Source organism: Podarcis filfolensis, assembly GCF_964270895.1.
Source record: "Podarcis filfolensis genome assembly, chromosome: 5".
In the NCBI taxonomy this organism is placed as follows: domain Eukaryota; kingdom Metazoa; phylum Chordata; class Lepidosauria; order Squamata; family Lacertidae; genus Podarcis; species Podarcis filfolensis.
This window is the reverse complement of record NC_139608.1, coordinates 24,423,710-24,442,254: the sequence shown is the minus strand read 5'-3', so window position 1 is coordinate 24,442,254 and position 18,545 is coordinate 24,423,710. Positions and strand designations below refer to the sequence as shown.

General features: G+C 38.8%; 1 protein-coding gene across 2 annotated transcripts in view; it reads right to left on the bottom strand.

Moving 5' to 3' along the window:
* Positions 1-18,545, bottom strand: part of HLTF (helicase like transcription factor) — a 29,674-nt gene that overhangs the window by 10,344 nt on the left and 785 nt on the right. Inside the window, exons 2-18 of one of the 2 annotated variants that reach the window (XM_083613183.1) lie at positions 16,667-16,862; positions 15,224-15,390; positions 13,744-13,877; positions 13,440-13,537; positions 13,240-13,314; positions 12,914-13,105; positions 12,256-12,360; positions 10,986-11,019; positions 10,541-10,628; positions 10,147-10,223; positions 10,010-10,054; positions 9,190-9,273; positions 8,608-8,702; positions 6,298-6,441; positions 3,616-3,754; positions 1,236-1,371; positions 815-994 (exon numbers count right to left, since the gene is read on the bottom strand). In XM_083613183.1, the coding sequence (XP_083469309.1) occupies positions 815-994; positions 1,236-1,371; positions 3,616-3,754; positions 6,298-6,441; positions 8,608-8,702; positions 9,190-9,273; positions 10,010-10,054; positions 10,147-10,223; positions 10,541-10,628; positions 10,986-11,019; positions 12,256-12,360; positions 12,914-13,105; positions 13,240-13,314; positions 13,440-13,537; positions 13,744-13,877; positions 15,224-15,390; positions 16,667-16,862 (1,989 nt within the window). Of the gene's footprint in view, positions 1-814; positions 995-1,235; positions 1,372-3,615; positions 3,755-6,297; positions 6,442-8,607; positions 8,703-9,178; positions 9,274-10,009; positions 10,055-10,146; positions 10,224-10,540; positions 10,629-10,985; positions 11,020-12,255; positions 12,361-12,913; positions 13,106-13,239; positions 13,315-13,439; positions 13,538-13,743; positions 13,878-15,223; positions 15,391-16,666; positions 16,863-18,545 lie in introns of both variants that reach the window. The other variant, XM_083613184.1, reaches the window with a different exon arrangement.

Here is an 18,545-nt window from a genome sequence, read left to right as displayed (position 1 = left end):
GAAGAATGGTTAAATTTCTACATAATCCAAAAACTTGGGATTCTTAATATTGCACGCGCACGCACGCACACATATATAAATTAAAGAGTGGGGATCATTTGTGTAATATTGGAAAAATCATGGCATGCAATTAAATGCATTAGTAGAGTTACCTTAAATCAAGCAGTTAAAAGTATTATCAAGATAATAACTTAAAAAAGGAGTAATGTGAAAAATGCAGTTTAAAAATTCAAGTAAGACAAGAAACCACAAAAGGGGGGAAAGGGAAGCCTAATATGTATATGAAAACTGAAAATAAAATTTATAAAAATAAATAGATAAATTTGGGAGTCTTAATATTGCATTCCATGGAATTTTATTACAATAGAATCTACAGGGCTGCAATCCTATACAGTGGTACCTTGGTTTAACAACAGCTTAGTTTATGAACAACTTGGATTAAGAACGCTGCAACCCCAGAAGTAGTTGTTTTGGTTTGTGAACTTTGCCTTGGAATAAGAACATGTTTTGCATCCTGTTGAGTGTGTTCCATTTGTAAATTGAGTCCCTCGCTGCTATGGGAAAGCACGCCTTGGTTTAAGAACGCTTTGGTTTAAGAACGGACTTCTGGAATGGATTAAGTTCATAAACCAAGGTACCACTGTATACACTTACCTTGGAGTTAAGTCCTACTGAATCCAACAGGGCTTATTTCTGAGTAGACATATTTAGTATTACATTATAAGACATGCAAGATAAAAAATCAGACTACAACAATTACTGAATGCAACCTAATGAAATTCTGTTCTTCCACTTAACAGCTGGCACTATTTACCTCTTAACAGCAGCAATGCTCTCGTTTTTCACAGAATGATACATTTGGCTCTCTTCATCTGTAAGTGTAATATGCTGAATGAATACTTTGCGTTCCGGGAGCTTCAAAACTGGCTTCCCTTTAACTTTGCTTGTTTTTGTTCTTCGAAGTGTAATGCTGTTAATTAGGGATTGTAAACGCCTAGCAAGACAAAAGAAGCACCCGTGAGGCTTTAACATCAGATATATTTTATATCTCAGTCGCTCAGTCTTGTATACCCAGTGAAAACTGCAAATTTTCTGTATTTTACTAAAAGGACTTTAAATGAAGTCTGTATTCTTCACACATCATTCAGTTTATGTATAACCCACGTACTTATGTTTACAAAATGTACTTATCAAGGATATGTATTAGAAAACTAGAAACTAGAAACATTTTATACTTAAGCCCTCCTTGATCTCCCATAGTGACAGGACGCTGGATTGTTCTGTGCCACCAGTCTCTATCTGTAAAAGGCTTCAGCTTTAAAAAGGAAAGAAGAGACCACAAATCCTTTAAGGAATTCTGAATAGGTGTGCCTAAAAGAAAGAAGACAGACAAAACAAAAACATGCCACACATTATGATTACACCACATAAAATTCACTCAAAAACAAAAGTAAAGATTGGGTAAACAAAAAATATCCTTGTACAAGTATAAAAAACTTGCCAAAAAATTATTTTGGCATTTGTATCAATGTATCAGCTTGAATTCTTAAGTAAATATTATTATGTATTATTTTAAAAAATCACACCAAAATATTGCTAAGTACCACTCTACCATTAGTAGTCAGCTTCTGCTAGGCAAGTTTTTTAAAAATCCATTTCACATATTAAAACATTTGTTAATTTCCTATAAAGTTACATTTACATGAATCTGTCTTAAGATGATTGGCTGACTTGCAGGCTGATGGAAACCCACACACCGTTGCAAGACTGTATCATCGATTATTATTTTGGATCAACACAGTCTGGCACTAGATCCTGATGATTTTATTTCATGAATTAAAAATGGTCTTTTAAAAGCAGTGCCTCCTTGTAAATAATGAAGTCCCTCACTACTGCAAAATGCAACAGTTCTGGCATCTACTTTGCTTAGCTTTCGAAACATATTTAGTCAGGTACAGTCATTACCTAAAAGACATAGAGCCTGATCAAAATAAGAGTTTACACTGAAAATAAATATTCTTGGGCTTAAACTGCATTGATGCACTTGTTTACAAAGCTGCATTTTCATTTTAATACATTGGTACCTTGGGTTAAGTACTTAATTCGTTCCGGAGGTCCGTTTTAACCTGAAACCTGAAGCACCGCTTTAGCTAATGGGGCCTTCTGCTGCTGCTGCCGCTGCGCCACCAGAGCACAATTTCTGTTCTCATCCTGAAGCAAAGTTCTTAACCCAAGGTATTATTTCTGGGTTAGCGGAGTCTGTAACCTGAAGCGTATGTAACCCGAGGTACCACTGTATTAATGTCAACTTCAATACTCCACTATAATCAGCAAGTTAAAAATGGGCTGGACCTCTGGATCATCAGCCCATATATTAGGGCTGGCAGAAGCTGACTTTTCAGCCTATTGTTTTTCCCACCAGTCTTCAATAAATGCTCCTCCGAGAGTCAGAGATGCTGTGGCACAAGAAAAAGGTGTGATGGCCGGAATTTCTCAGCCTAGGTGTCCCTGTTCAAACTATTATTCAGTTGTATAATTAAGTGAAAATTTAAACTCCGCTGACTTTAAGGCCAGAAACAATTGCTGTCCTGGGAGAGACGCTTTCTTTAATCTAAGTTTATGGGTTTGATCCCAGTAGTCCATTAAAACTAAACAGTGATAAGAGTTTGAATCTAGTCCAACCATGGCTTCAAATCAGGTTTTAACAGTAACACCATCAGTTCATGTACTAATTTCGTCCCTGTTGGATGAGCAATTGAACTGTTCAGAACAGGAAGCAGCCACTTCAGCTGCATTTTTGCAGCTGGAATTTATGACTGGAAAAGTGAAAGCAGTGCTGGAGGCAGGCAGAAAAATACAGTAGAAAAGGTGCTTGCTCTCAGAGAGGTATCATCTGAAAATGTCTGCATATGCACTACAAATGCAGTTTTTTCCAGCAAAGACATTCATACCACCTCCCTGAGAAACATCAGGCACTCAAAGCAAAAACAGCACTTCCATTTGAATAGGACAGTAGTTTTGGCTGCTTCTCTGGGTGGTTCCAATGCCAAGCAGCTAGGATGATCAGAAAGGAAGGAAATACAGATGTTGCATCCCTAGCAGAACTGCTCTTGCATCTCTTACATGCTGCTAAATTCCACATGCTCAGGAGCAGCTGCAGACAGGGTTGCATTGCCACCCTTCCAAAAGTGGGGTCTCTACTGTTTACCAGGATGGTGCAGGAGCAGATCAGAGTGGCAGAGTGGCAGCCCAAAGTGCCACATTGGCTCTGCCGATCTGTCCATACAAGCCCTGCCCCATCCTGCTAAGTGGAAGCAACAGTGCTGTCAATAGGGTGGTCCAGTACTATCCCACTGCACTGATTGCTCCTGCCTGGGCTGAAATTTGCTAATTGAATGCTCCCTGGAGGGAGGAGTACATACACACATGCCCCAAAGCAAGTAGCAAGCTACAATCTTAACTAAAGCAACTTTACAGAGTGCAAAACAAACTTAGAGACATAATGCATCACAGTACTGTTGAAAAATCTTAATGAAATCAGTAAGCTGTTCAACAAGCATAACTCTTACAGTCAATCAACACAGTGCTGCAGTGTTCTCCCTTTGGCATAATTACCTGTCAAAATCCATCTTCTTTGTGCATCTAGGTCCAGTACAGCTTTTGTCTGTTGAGTATTTGGATTTCGTATTGTGTGTCCTTCATCCAACACGACTCTCAGCCATTTTAATTTGTGTAAAGGGCTATTACCTCTGGCCTAGAACAAAATTTAAATAATGGCTGTAGTACTTTAAGGATATAAGTAAACTCTGTAAAATAAGCAGTGACTTAAAAAAATAAAAATAAACCATTTTGCTTTCATTCTCTATTCCAGAAGAATATACGTAACCTTTATGAAGAGGAATAGAGGAAGTCAGCTACATCAAGCGTGCATGAAGGCCTGGAAGCCAAATCACTTTTGCTGCTTCACTGAAAATCCAACCCAATTAATGCAAGAGGCATTATAAGGACAATTTCAACCAATAAAAATACTCAAGGAAGGTGCAAGTGCAGAGGGTGTGTGGCCTAGAAAGAGCCCCACGAGCCAGATAGAGGGACCTGGAGGGCCACACTTGCCCCCAGATCACAGGTGTGTGTATGTACACACACACACACACACACACACACAGTGTAAGATATGGGAAATTATTTGAATGGCTTAAATACAGCATGCTCTACTTACAGTTCACATCTAAAGCAGATACTACACAGATCTGTTAAATTTATTGCCATGACAGTCATCAGAACGTATCAATAGAACTGTTAGTCATATGATTTAAAATAAAGCAGCAGCTAAGCAACTGGAGTTTTGTTTTTAAGGGACAGAGAAAATGGAAGTGTAATACAGACCCTATTTCACTCCAGAAAGAGCTTTTGTTTATTTAATAGGATTACAATCACTAAACTTCTAAGCAGTTTACATAACATATAAAGTTGACCAAAAATAAAATCTAAACATAAACAGAATAAGTAGTTTCAAATATATATAACACACACACACACACACACACACACAAACACACAAACACACATTACAAAATAAAATTGCATAATAAAATACACATCCAATTTACATGACTGGACATGCTTGCCTAAACAAAAACATTTTTAGCAGGTGCCAAAAACAATTCAGTATTTTACAAGTGTTTCCATTGGAGCTGTATGAGAAAAAACAAAGTTTTCTACTCTATTTCCAAGGGTGAGCACCCACATCAAGATGCAATTAATAGTATCACCTAAGAAAAGGGCAGAGGAAGGCAAGATTGTGTCAGCTGCTTAAACAGACAAAAAAGTCACAGCCACCAGGCACTGCACCACCACACATAGTCCCAGCATTACTATCCAGTCTGAGCTGTATCTCTCTCCTCCGCAATCACCCCCACACTCCAAACATCAGTTGCAACTTAAAACTGCTGTAAAAGATTTGCTACTTGAGCATGTGCTTTTAAAACTGCTATACTGCTACTTAAGGCATGAACACCCAATGCACAGTGGATCTGTTTTTAAATGCCCACATCTACATTTACAAAGATCAGTCTCCACTTAACTTCCTTAAAAGGTATGCAATTCTCAGAACTGATATCATTTTCAAGCTCTAAGAGAAGGAACCAAATGTTTATCTTTCTGTTGCCCGGCTGGAAAACATGAAAGCCTTGAGAGCTTCCAGGTACAGAATTTCACTTATTTTTACTACTCCTTCTGCAACAGCTGACTTAGAATAACATCCGAGTTATTTCCAAGCTCTCCATTACAGTAATTTAAGCACTTAATGCCAGGTAGAACAAGACTCCAAGAGTTGTAGCCAGCTAAGTTGTACTCAGAGGAGACCCACTGAAATCAATGAACTCAAGTTAGTCACGTCCATCAATTTCAGTGGGTCTGCTCTGAATATGACTTAGTTGGATAGAATCCCAAAAAACTTACAGTATAATAAAATATAACAACCTATATGAAAGTGCATCATAGTGCAGCTAGAGTATAATGAACACCTCAAGTATAAAACATTAAACTGTTTCAAGATAAAAGCATAGAAACCATTAGTGACTGGAAGCCATTAGAAACTAAAACACCTGGGCGGGAGTAAAAGAGAACATTTGCCATCTCATCCCACTTTCTACCAACTGGAGACACCAGAAAATATTAAAGCCTATTTTCTCTGTGCATCTGCTTAGAACTGCAGATTCACAGAGGAACCCTGCCCCTGTAGTTGTCAAGTGCACCCTTTTTATCCAGCGCCCATCTGGGGAAAGAGGTCAAGGGTGATGATATGAGATGAGCAATGGCAGTTTATGCTTGGAGACACCCTTCAGCAAGACAAAAACCTCCTTCGTATATACAGTGGTACCTCGGGTTAAGTACTTAATTCGTTCCGGAGGTCCTTTCTTAACCTGAAACTGTTCTTAACCTGAGCACCACTTTAGCTAATGGGGCCTCCTGCTGCCGCCGCGCCACCGGTGCACGATTTCTGTTCTCATCTTGAAGCAAAGTTCTTAACCTGAGGTACTATTTCTGGGTTAGCGGAGTCTGTAACCTGAAGAGTATATAACCTGAGGTACCACTGTATATGCTTGTTCTGAACTAAAGACTCATACAATGGGAAAAGCAGATTACATGTTTTAAAAAACAAAAGGAATACAATGGAGCATTTGGCATTGATTTGAAAAAAGCTCAATATTAGGTTGTATTTTAGAACAAAAGTCAAATATTTATGATGCATAAACTGCTTTTCTTTATCTTGTTGCAACTTTTCACCATACTTACTCCATAGTCACTAGCTAAAATGTTGTAAGTTGTTAATACAACATCCTGTCTTGAAAGTACCGCTGGATCTTTGCTGCGCTCCGAGCCATAGTAAACGTAAATGTTCAAGTGAACGCCCGGATCCACATGTTGTTCAAACTGATCCTGAAATAAAAATTAACCAGATGGTTGTGATTAACTGATGGCTCAACAACTGTCGTCTGTCAAGAGGTTTCTAAGCTATACTACAGTCGGGAACATAGGAATCATAACCCTTGGTGCATCTAAAAAAAGGTAAAGGGACCCCTGACCATTAGGTCCAGTCGTGGCCAACTCTGGGGTTGCGGCGCTCATCTCACTTTATTGGCCGAGGGAGCCGGCGTACAGCTTCCAGATCATGTGGCCAGCATGACTAAGCCGATTCTGGCGAACCAGAGCAGCACACGGAAACACCGTTTACCTTCCCACCAGAGCAGTACCTATTTATCTACTTGCACTTTGACGTGCTTTTGAACTGCTAGGTTGGCAGGAGCTGGGACAGAGCAACGGGAGCTCATCCCGTCGCGGGGATTCGAACTGCCGACCTTCTGATCGGCAAGTCCCAGGCTCTGTGGTTTAACCCACAGCTCCACCCATGTCCCCTTGGTGCATCTAGCTCAGTACTATATTCACTGACTGGCAGTGGCTCTCCATCTTTCAGAAAGGAGGCACTCCCAGCTCTACCTGGAAATGCTAGGGATCGAACCTGGGACCTTCTGCAGGCAAAGCAGATGCTCTACCACTGAGCCACAGCCCTTCCTGATAGAGCACAGTAAGAGTAAGCCTAATTCAGATTTATTGAGACTACAATGGAAGTTGTTCTGCTGAAAAAAAATGAGAGCAACTTGCATACTGTAGTTTCTTTTTTTTTTTTTTAATAATTTTTATTAACTGGCCAATCACATCAAATTAAATCACATCACATAAATTCCAAATTACAAAGCCAAATTTTTAAATTTTGTTGGGGGAACCCATACTTCAAGATCCAAAGGGGGATTCAAATCATCTTCTTATTACTGCGTTAGTGTCCAAATCAGTCCCAATCAGTCCAGACAAAGCTCATAATTCTATCCAGTCTTATCTTGGTGTTTCCACATCATATCTTGTTCATATAATTTCTCTTTTTCTTTTACGATCTCTTCTGTTAGTCTCCTTAAGCCGATAAGCAAATATAATAATCCTGTGTGAATTTCCCGTTCTTCCAATTTAAGTCCAGATGGTTTCCATATATCTCCTTCGTAGATAACATCACTCTTTCCATCATAAATCAGGCATTTTTCGCTCTTAAGTCCCACAGAGAAGTTAATCCACGATATGTAAACAGCTCTATTTCTCTCTTTCTCCTCCCAGACCCAAGAGCTCCAACAATGCCTCCCAAGATGGCGACGGCATTTTTAACTGCGTCATTCCAAAACTCTTAACTTTCCAGCTTCGTCTTGAAACATTGCTTTGGTTCGAAAGTTTATCTCCACACAGCCTTAAATCACAGCTTAAGTCCTTAAAGCTCTAACTCATTAGGGGAGGGGATTCTTGTTAATCACATAAAGAGGATAGGAAAGTTTTTATTTCCCCCTCCCCCCTCAGTCATTTGCAATACCGTATCTTGACGTATCTTCTCATATTTTGTTCTTGCCTTGTTATCAGAGATCTCTTCTGTCAACAGTCTTTACTCCCCCTTTTTCCTTGAAGTATGTGCAATTTATCTCGTCCAAATTGTTTCTTTTGAAGATTCTTGCAAACTAGAGACGCGGATCAGGGACGGCGTCCAGGAGTGCCGGAGTCCCACAGGAGGGCTTTGTGCCTAGTGCCCCCACCCCCACAAATTCGGGGGTGGTATAGGGCACAGCAGGCAAGGGCCGTCCCCCCCATAATCCTGGGGGGGTTAAGGAGGCTAATTACCCCCATCATAGCCTCCAAATTACCTCGTGTGGGTCGGAGAGATGTTATTGTCAGCCATCTTCCGATGCGCCACCTAGTGGCCCCCCCTGCATACTGTAGTTTCAAGGCTGGAGGCACAGTCAACATTAGAAATACCCAACCCATTTGGTTCATCATCAACCGCCTTAAATTATATTACTCTGGCTGCAATTCTATGTTTACCTTAGAATAAGCCCCAATGAATTCAACAGGATGTATGAATAAATATGATTGCGCTTTAAATCTTGGTTATGAACATTTAGGCTGTATTAAAATTCTAATCCCCATATATCTTCACTTTAACATTCTTTTTTAGAAGTTAAGATGCCATATTTTTATCTTAGAAAAGCACAATTATTTAAATTTAAAACCTACAATCCAGTTACTTAGGACAGAAAGTGGACAAATGATCAGTGTTGTCCCAAGTGTCTCTTCGCCTTCCTTTTTCTTATGCTGAACAGTAACAACACCTTTAAGAGGAAAAACAATAATTAGCAATGTAACTGCACAGGACTTCCATGTAGTCCTTTTTAGATGTATCCAGTCAATTTGCAATTATTTACTATCATTTCTAATCCTAAGTATGTATTATTCCCATTTTTGCTTTAACTACTGAATAGGAATTCAATCATTTACACCAGTAGTTCCCAATTAGCTAAATATTGCAACCCCCGTTTTTCAAAAGCCAAGCCATGGACCCCTTACTTTTGAAAATTTTGATACCTCTATGATAGTTTTTGTTATATTAATGGTGCCACAGAGCCCCTGGGTGGGTTACATAGAGCCCCTAGGGTCTGCATACCACCAACTAGGAATCATCGCTTTACATGGTTCAATCAGTCCAGAAGTTTCAGATGTCTTCCTTTCCTTCCCAACTACAGGCTTGTTAAAAAGTATACTGTGTAGCATTTCGTGTTAAGTGGCATTGTAAAAGGAAAAGCTTAACAGTTTGGATACCTTTTTTCTTTGTCTTTTTTGAAGAAATGGCTGGTTCCTCAAGAGCAGAAGCAAATGCTTTATCCTCTTGAATATCACAAGAAGCTGTGAAAATGTTTTATAAATAAATAGTGGCATACATTTGAAAAATGAAAGTTCCTATTTAAATTAGTTAAAATAAGATTATCTTGAAAAGCTATTTATTCAGTCATGTGAGCACTCGTGCACATACTATCCGTGCATTGTCTTCTAGGTATAAAGAAGATGAGAACTATAGGTTTAGCCACCACAATTAATACAGATACAGTGATACCTCGGGTTAAGTACTTAATTTGTTCCAGAGGTCCGTTCTTAACCTGAAACTGTTCTTAACCTGAAGCACCACTTTAGCTAATGGGGCCTCCCGCTGCTGCCACACCGCTGGAGCACAATTTTTGTTATTATCCTGAAGCAAAGTTCTTAACCTGAAGCACTATTTCTGGGTTAGCAGAATCTGTAACCTGAAGCGTATGTAACCCGAGGTACCACTGTATTACAGTTCATAGATCAAAGATTATTCTTCCTAGCTTAGAGCCAGTCCTGATTCAACTAAACCACAGGCCAGTTAATTCAAATACCTAAAGCAGCCCATCCATAAGCATTGTGACAATGTGCAAACACACATTCACTTGCACCATGCCAACAACCATGTGCTATGCACCAGGATATGTTTAAGTTTTGCAAAAAGTCACACACACTCTCTGTTAGAAAGGCCTCATTAGGATACTGTTATCAGGTTTTATTGGGAAGGGGGAACAATAACTTTTTGACGGTAGTATTTTTTAAGTACTTAGCATCATACCTTTTCTTCTCTTTCTTGTTGCTGGATGCGTTTTTTGCACTTTGGCTGGGAAAACAAGAAAAGTGTTAACACAGTGTGGAAATCAATAAAGTTGTTAAAACAAATATAATGACCCCCAAAAAATAAGTGAAGCTCACTTTCCATTATTTCTGTGTTCTGCTCTTCAGGCTCTGAGTCACCGCTTACTGTATACTTTGGCTTTTTGCCCATAGCTCTAAAGCATTTAGAAAGCAAAAGGATTACAATGAATAGAGGATTTCACAAGCGCTTATCTGATCATTTAGATTGACAGGGTATAGAGATAAATTTACCAAACAGTAGCATTGAACAGAAATTATGCTAGTCGCCAAATGGGCCAGAATAAAGATAACCTTGCAACATGTTTTGCACATCTAAAAAACTCATTTGATTTCACTCCAGAAAGCAACCTCTCTCCCAAGAAACACCCCCTCTCACACACAGGGGAGGGGGAAGAGAACAGTTCAGAAGTAGTTTGCAATTGACTTATAAGAACAGATAAAATATGCTTACCTCTTTGGATGGGTTCTGGATGACTGAGATGGAAGAGAATCACTCTCCTCTGTATCAGAAGCATTCAGCTGCAGGCCAATTCTGGGTGCTTAACAAAACAAAAAACACCCTATGATTTATCTAAGAACTTATTATTAGTTAATTAATTTAATTAATTAATGTTGCATACCACCCTATCCAGTAGCTCTCAGGGCAGTTCACAACATTAAAATCATGGTGTAAGAAATGGAAAATACATAATAAAAATAAATACAAAATAAAAATAAAAGCAAAGACAAAGGCAAGCCAATAATTCCCCTTTCCACAACACGTCATAAATTTAAGCTACTGGTGATCAATTAGGATATTTAATGTAAAAAAAATAATTTATTAAATTAATTTCTACTGAAAGTTGTCATCTGACTGAATTCAAAACAAATTTGATTAGTTTCCATATCAAAATTACCTTCTTGATCATTTTTCACAGCAGGAACACATTTCTAAAAGAAAAATAAACACACTGAAATGGCATCTAAAATTTAGTTTAAAAACAAAACAAATCTTATGGAAATTAGTTGAAACATACTTGAAAGAACAAGTGGCTAGCACAGATGTTCAAAGTGCCAGTTAGTAAGTTTTCCACTACTTCAGACACTTCCAGTTATTCAGATAATACACTCACCTCAATCAATCAAGGTTTCCTAAAATTTACAACAATAAGCTGTAATTTCTAAAACACTGTATATTTTAGATCCTCCCTGTAAATTAAGAATACGGTTTGTTTGTTTGAATTTGTTCCTTGTTTTCCAATTGGCTGCTACTGTTGTCCCATCTTCTCCAGAAGATTGCAACATTCGGACCATTTTCTGAGATTTTAAGTCTCTTTCTTGTAGTACAGTACAGGATTGGTACATGGTGTCTACTTAGGAAGCACCCTCTAGTGGCCTTATGGATTTATACTGAATGCATCAGACATGTTGCCCAGAAACATAGTATTTTTAGGGCATTACAATATTTTTTTGTTCAGAAATGCAACAAAACCATTCCAATATGCCCCAAATGTTAACTAATCTAAGCCAACTAGCAACTAGATAAATTTATACATCTATGTACTGTTGAGAACAACCTGTAAGAAAAAATATTACTGAAGATTGCACTTGCTGCTAGAGATACTTTCTACTTTGCTAGTTACGACTTTCTGACAAAATGTGGCGCTTATCCTACAGAAGAATTTAGGCTGCAATCCTATATTTGCTAAGTTCCACCGAAATCAGGACACACAGAATTGTGAGGCATGGCTATTTATATCTGCTCTCTCTTATTCTGGACAGAAGTGATCCATATCTATGCAAATACTTCCTTCTGGAAAACTGCCAAATCCTGAACCTTCTGAAGAGCCTTTTCTTTGGGGCTGCTTTTGGTAGACTGGATAAAGCTTACTGCACAAGAGGTGATAGAACACATTTTATTTACAGTTTTTAATTTGGTATTTTTGTTTTTTTTTAAGAAACTGAGTCGTAGAGACGGCTTGGCTAAAAGTCCAAGTAACACGTAGAATTCAAATAAATTAAATTCACATATATATTGTATATATACACCAAATATTCTACAAGAACATCAGTGATATATAATTCCTTCTTTCTTGCTTTACATATCTGCATTATTTTTGTCTTATAAATATGAGAAGTTGGAACTGATACAATTCAAGCAGGGGTCTGGTATTAACAGTAAATTACCTTAATAGGAAATATCTTCAGTTGATCACTTTTCTTTTTAACAGGAAGAGGTTTGCCACCATGGAAGTTGCTAAGTATCACAGCTATCATAGTAAGTGTTTTACCCTAAAATACATTGAACATTTTATTAACATTGTTTCATAAGTTAAGTTTGTATTATTTATTTCTTTTTTATACTGCCTTTCTCAAAGGAGCTGAAGGAGGCATACATGCTTCTTCCAACTTTTATTGTCACAATAAACCTGTGAGGTAGGTCAAGTGAGACGCAGTGACTGCCCCAAAGTCACCCACCAAGTTTTGCAGTTGAGTAGGGATTTGAACCTGGATCTTCTCAGTTATAGTCTGACACTCTAGCCCAGGGGTAGGCAACCTAAGGCCCGGGGGCCGGATGCGGCCGAATCACCTTCTTAATCCAGCCCGGGAATCAGCGTGTTTTTACATGAGTAGAATGTGTGCTTTTATTTAAAATGCATCTCTGGGTTATTTGTGGGGCAAAGGAATTCATTCTTTTTTCTTTCTTTTTTCCAAAATATAATCTGGCCCACCACATGGTCTGAGGGACGGTGGACTGGCCCACAGCTGAAAAAGGTTGCTGACCCCTGCACTAACCAATACACCACACTGGCTCCCAGAGGCAACTTTCTAATATGAGAATTACCAAGCCCATGTCATCTGCCAATATTCCTCCAAGAACATTTTCTGGCCGCGTTTTTTCAGCAAAGTTGGTAATTGTATTGTAGAAGTAGTTTTCCCTCTCTTCCCAAAATGGAGGCAACTCCTTGTTGTTCTCACGTGAAATCATCCAAGCCAAAGCTTGCTTCTGATGTGGAAGTAATGGAGTTACAACAGCCTGGAAAATTAAGGTGTTATATTATACACATTTTCGTAACAGAAACCACAACCTGTAGCTGAGAACTTACTAGCATTTTGCCAGTTTAACGTGTGCACTAACACACTATCAATGTGACGTGCTGGATATATTACCTTTGCTGCTTCTACTTCACGCGTTTTATCATCTTCCTTCAGATCTTCAAAGAGTTTGTCAAATTCAGTCTTGAGCTAGAATTGTACAGAGAAGTTAGACGAGGTAATATACCCCAAAGCTCTACTCCTATTAAAAGGAGAGTTTAAAGTTCTAAAGTACATTCAGCAACTCAAATTATAACAACAAACATGCATTGTACCTGTTCAGTTGTCATTTGTACAGCAGCATGGACCGGAGCACTGTAACTTGTTCCAGCTTTGCCATATTTCTTGCTAGTCCCAACGCTAAATTCTGAAACTGAGTATCATTTTTAAAAGGGGAAGGGGGGGAAACTAATCAATGACTGCAAATGCTCTCCCATCATCAGCAGACCAAAACTGCTTTATATTTACAGAGATCGATGTGATGCGAAATAAGAGAAGTTTAATAAGCTAAGAAATACTTCATGTTTTGCTTAAAGGAATTTCTATTAAGTTTCTGTATAAAATATTTATTTAACTTACTTTTTCCTGGAGGAGCTAATTTAAAGCCCTGCATTTTTAGTCGATCAAGAACCGCTTGCTTATTTTCTGCTTTTCCCCAAAAACTCAACTGTACTGGCATAGTGAAAGTATTCTTTGCTCCAGAAGGAACAACTCTAGAGAAAAAGAAAAACATTACATTATTACATTTATACCCTGCCCTTCCTTTTAAAAAACCAAAACACTGGGACAGCATACAGTGCACACAAATAGCTGGGTTTTTATCTTCACAACAAACGTGTGAGGTATGTTTGACTGAGACACTGACTGGATCAAAGTTGCCAAGTAAGCATCATACTTGGGTGGAGATTTGAATCTCAGCCTCATCAGTTCTAGTTTTACCTATAACTATCACAATCCTAAAAGGAACTATAAAAGGAGCCTAGAATGCAATGGAAAGGGAATGAAGGGGTAAGAAGGGGGGGGGGACTGATTTTAAGAGCGGAGAGAATTAAGCGAACCACCTGTTTCTACTATTTACATATACAATATTACTGCCGAATCAATATGTTAGTGTTGTTGTTGTTTAGTCATTTAGTCGTGTCCGACTCTTTGTGACCCCATGGACCAGAGCACACCAGGCACTCCTGTCTTCCACTGCCTCCCGCAGTTTGGTCAAACTCATGTTCATAGCTTCGAGAACACTGTCCAACCATCTCGTCCTCTGTCGTCCCCTTCTTCTTGCACCCTCCATCTTTCCCAACATCAGAGTCTTTTCTAGGGAGTCTTCTCTTCTCATGAGGTGGCCAAAGTATTGGAGCCTCAGCTTCAGGATCTGTCCTTCCAGTGATCACTCAGGGCTGATTTCCTTAAGAATGGAGAGGTTTGATCTTCTTGCAGTCCATGGGACTCTCAAGAGTCTCCTCCAGCACCATAATTCAAAAGCATCGATTCTTTGGCAACCAGCTTTCTTTATGGTCCAGTTCTCACTTCCATACATCACTACTGGGAAACCATGGCTTTAACTATACGGACCTTTGTCAGCTTGTTAGTAGTACGCTTCAAAAAGGTATGGAAATTCAGTGGCAAAAAATAATTAAATTTAAAGGTAGGGAAAACCTAACCTTAATTCTGCAATGCTTCAAGAGATAGTAGAATAACTATTACTTGTATATCTGGTCTCAGTTCTAAACCTCAATGAACTTATCAATCTGTGAGAGATTTAGTAAACCACTTCATGTTTGGGAGTTTGTTTACACTATACTATACCTGTTCAACATAAGCCACCAGCACAACCAGCAATCAGATACTGAGACTTCTTAGTTTATAGAGTTTGCTTCCTGCAAATTGTGATTCTACTTCCAGATATCCCACTTTATTTATTAGAAACTAGTTTTAGTGGGACAATCAGAATGATTCACATCATGTGAACAGTAGCAAACTTTTATTTTTACTAACTACTACCAATGGACTGCTGTTCAAGAAAACAACAGGGGAAATAGCCCTACATTTACATACTTACCCCTCCACCACTGCCAACTTGTTGTCCATGATGTATGCCAATGATGCTGCCAGCTCTTTTTTGATGTGGCCTACCTGGTCTCCATTCGCATTATTTACTTTTACAGCATTCTTGTCATATGCGTTGTTAGGCTCTCTCTGGAGTGCAACCATTTCATTATTATTGACCTGCAAAATTAGCCTTCACGTTATTTAAAATGTACAAAATACACAATAAAATACACAAAATACAAAATACAACCAAAATATCTTTAAAACACTGTTAAGGCAGTTTTACCTTTACACCATATATTTTTTGCTTCCAATGTTTTTTACAGTAATATTAAACACAATGAAATTTCAAAGTAATAAAATCATCCATATGCCATTGCTCAGAGAGCAGCTGAAATTTCTTTAACGTTGCAAAAGAATTTGAATATGACAGCCTGACTTGAAGTGAAGGTGGAAACTGTTCAATTCATTTTGGAGAAAAATGCAAAAGCCCTTGTTCTAACAGGAAGTTTTTACATTACTAGAAACATTCTGTATATAAGCTAAAGAAGGATTGAGGATTTCCCTCAACATTTCAGGTACATTAAACTTCAGAGCAGTCTTTAGCCTCAGTACCCAAGTGTATAATCAAAGTTGGAACATTATAATATGCTACAATGCTTCAACTTAAAGAAATATACTTCTTTGTACAATTAACACATTGGGAATCTGATATAAGATACACACACAGTAGAAGTGTGGATCTTGCTTGCAATACCAGTCACCTCGCAGAAGTAGAGTAAGGTCCAAATCTGTTGTAGAATAGGCTCAGTGAACAGCTCTGGATGAAGTTATACACAAAAAAATAAGTTCCACCTTGAAGATTTTTATATTACAAACCACCCTGCAATCTACAGATGAAGGGTGCTATAGAAATTTAATTACCTCACCTCAACTGAATTTGAGACAGAGGGGAATTCCCTAATCAAGGCACCACTATCAAGAACATCTATTTACAGCCTTAACCCATCATATGATGTGACTACTTGCAATCATACTTTAAATTTGGGTTTGCCCAGTTCACATGTAAAACAGGAGTGGGGCTATTTAAAAGGCAAACAATATTAATACCCCCATTGGTGCCATCACTCTTCCCCTTTCCTACATAATCCTATTCACAAGGAAGCCCTATTTACTTACTCATTAGCCACCATGGCTAATGGTCAGGGATGATGGGATTTGTGAGTCCAACAACCTTTGACGGACACTACATTGTCAAAGGTTAGCCATCCCTGAATTACCCGCCCCCCCTCGGAATCACAATTAAAGTGCAAATTACTTAGTGCTTCAGTCGCCTCTGCTCATTACTGGGAGTACAAACAACCTAGTTATCTAGAATTTATACAACATACCTAGTTTTTCCTTTCAAGCAATCTAGTTCTCAGTTACTAATTTCTATTCCTCCTGTACTTACCACTCCTGTATAATACCGCAATCCAACCACATTGCCTCTCAGAGTTCCAAATAAGATAGCTGAATCCGTATCTTCTTCAGTCACCATAGTAGCATCTGATCCCATAAGGTCTTCTAGGCTGGGATAAAATTCTCGAGTAAAAACATTGTAATGCCGATCTCCATATATATCAGGATCCAATTCCCATTCAAAATTGCTGCAAAAAAAGAAGAATTTTTAAAGAACTTCATTTGGAATTGTTTGTTATTGGCAGGGTGTTCAACTGATAGGTCACTTCCTAGTTCACAGATATGAGCTCTTTTGAAATACCTTCATGGGCAGAAATGAAAGCTGCTCAAAGACATTACTGGAGAAATGTTTTGATTCAGCTGGGATTAGGCTTAAATCTATTTCAACCTACCCCAAATGACTGGCTGTTGTAGGGTGAGGAATTAAGAAGGGGATATGGAGAGGCCAATACCCTGACCAGAAGCTGCACACTGCAACATTTTGTTGTTTAATCTGTACTACTTTTTTAATAATCAGAAGGAACTATGGTTTGTGCACGTTTAGCAACCAATACTGCAATCTTTGTTTGACATCTTTGAAGTTGGCACTTTTTAAGCAATTCACAAAAAAGGGGGAAAAATCCCCCACACACATGCACACATGTGGAATAAGTGTCTAAGTGAGTTCAAAGTCTCCCCCCACTACACCCCCAAATGTGGGGAGGAGAACACAAATTAAACAGAACACAAATAAACCTTTAGCACAAACAGTTCAGATAACCTTCATCGCTACTACTGTCTCAACAAGGTAAACTTGTCAATAGTTAGCCAACCCGCTAGCAATTAACCTACCCATCAAACTTCCAATCAGTTATGAATTCAAAACGTGTCGACCTTAGGCAAATCTCTCTCGCCATCTGCTACCCATTTATAGAAAAAAAATGTTAGGAAACCTACTTGAAGACAGTACTGAAAGAATGATGAGTTCAAAGAAAGGAATGTGATATGTTCCACATTAGACAATAATCTTGGGACTGAGACCAAATAAGCTTGTGTGTTACTGGAAATGGTGACTCTGCAGAAATTACACTATTCTATACTTATTATTCCCTTTTCTGAATGCCTGAAGTCTACTATACAGACCAAACTAGACATGACAAAGATATTCTATCCCAATTCAATATAAAATGTGGGTCGCAATTCTTTTTAAAGCAAAAGGGGTGTGCATATGTGCAGTAAACACTTTTCTCCTCAGCTGAGTGTCGCTACCAAGAAGTACACTTGGGAGAAAAACACTGGATGGTAGAGTAGCAGCAGCTATAAGAAGGTAAGTGCCAAGAGTGTGATGAAGGATTTGCTCCCTCTCATGCTCTGAAAAATCAAACCACACACATCCTGCTTTTATAAGCAATTAGGGCAAACACGGGTATGAAGAAATAGGTCTGTCAGCGCTGCATCAGTGTTACTTCCAAGATGTAGTTGATGCAGCACCAAACATACTTAGACAGGGGTGCCAACTTGAATTAAATATTGGGGGGCCCAGGTAAGCACCACCCCACATTACTGACCACATGATGCGGCTCACACACCCCATGTGAATGGCAAGGTCCACCAACTGGGGGGGGGCAACCCCCTCAAATATTTTATTGGGGGAGCAAAGGGACCATGGTCCCGAGGAGTTGGCTCCTGTGTACTTTAAGAAGATATGTGAGAAAGAAAGAAATTATTAAGCCAGAGCAAAGAGGTGGGTCAAACCGGAAATGCAAGGGCCAGGAATGAGAACAAAGTCCTTGATGATAAACAGAGTCCCGGGAAACACCTTCCTTGCACACATATATCAGTCAGGGTTAAGTTCTTGTGACACAGACCTTTCCTTTACCCTAGCGTAGTAA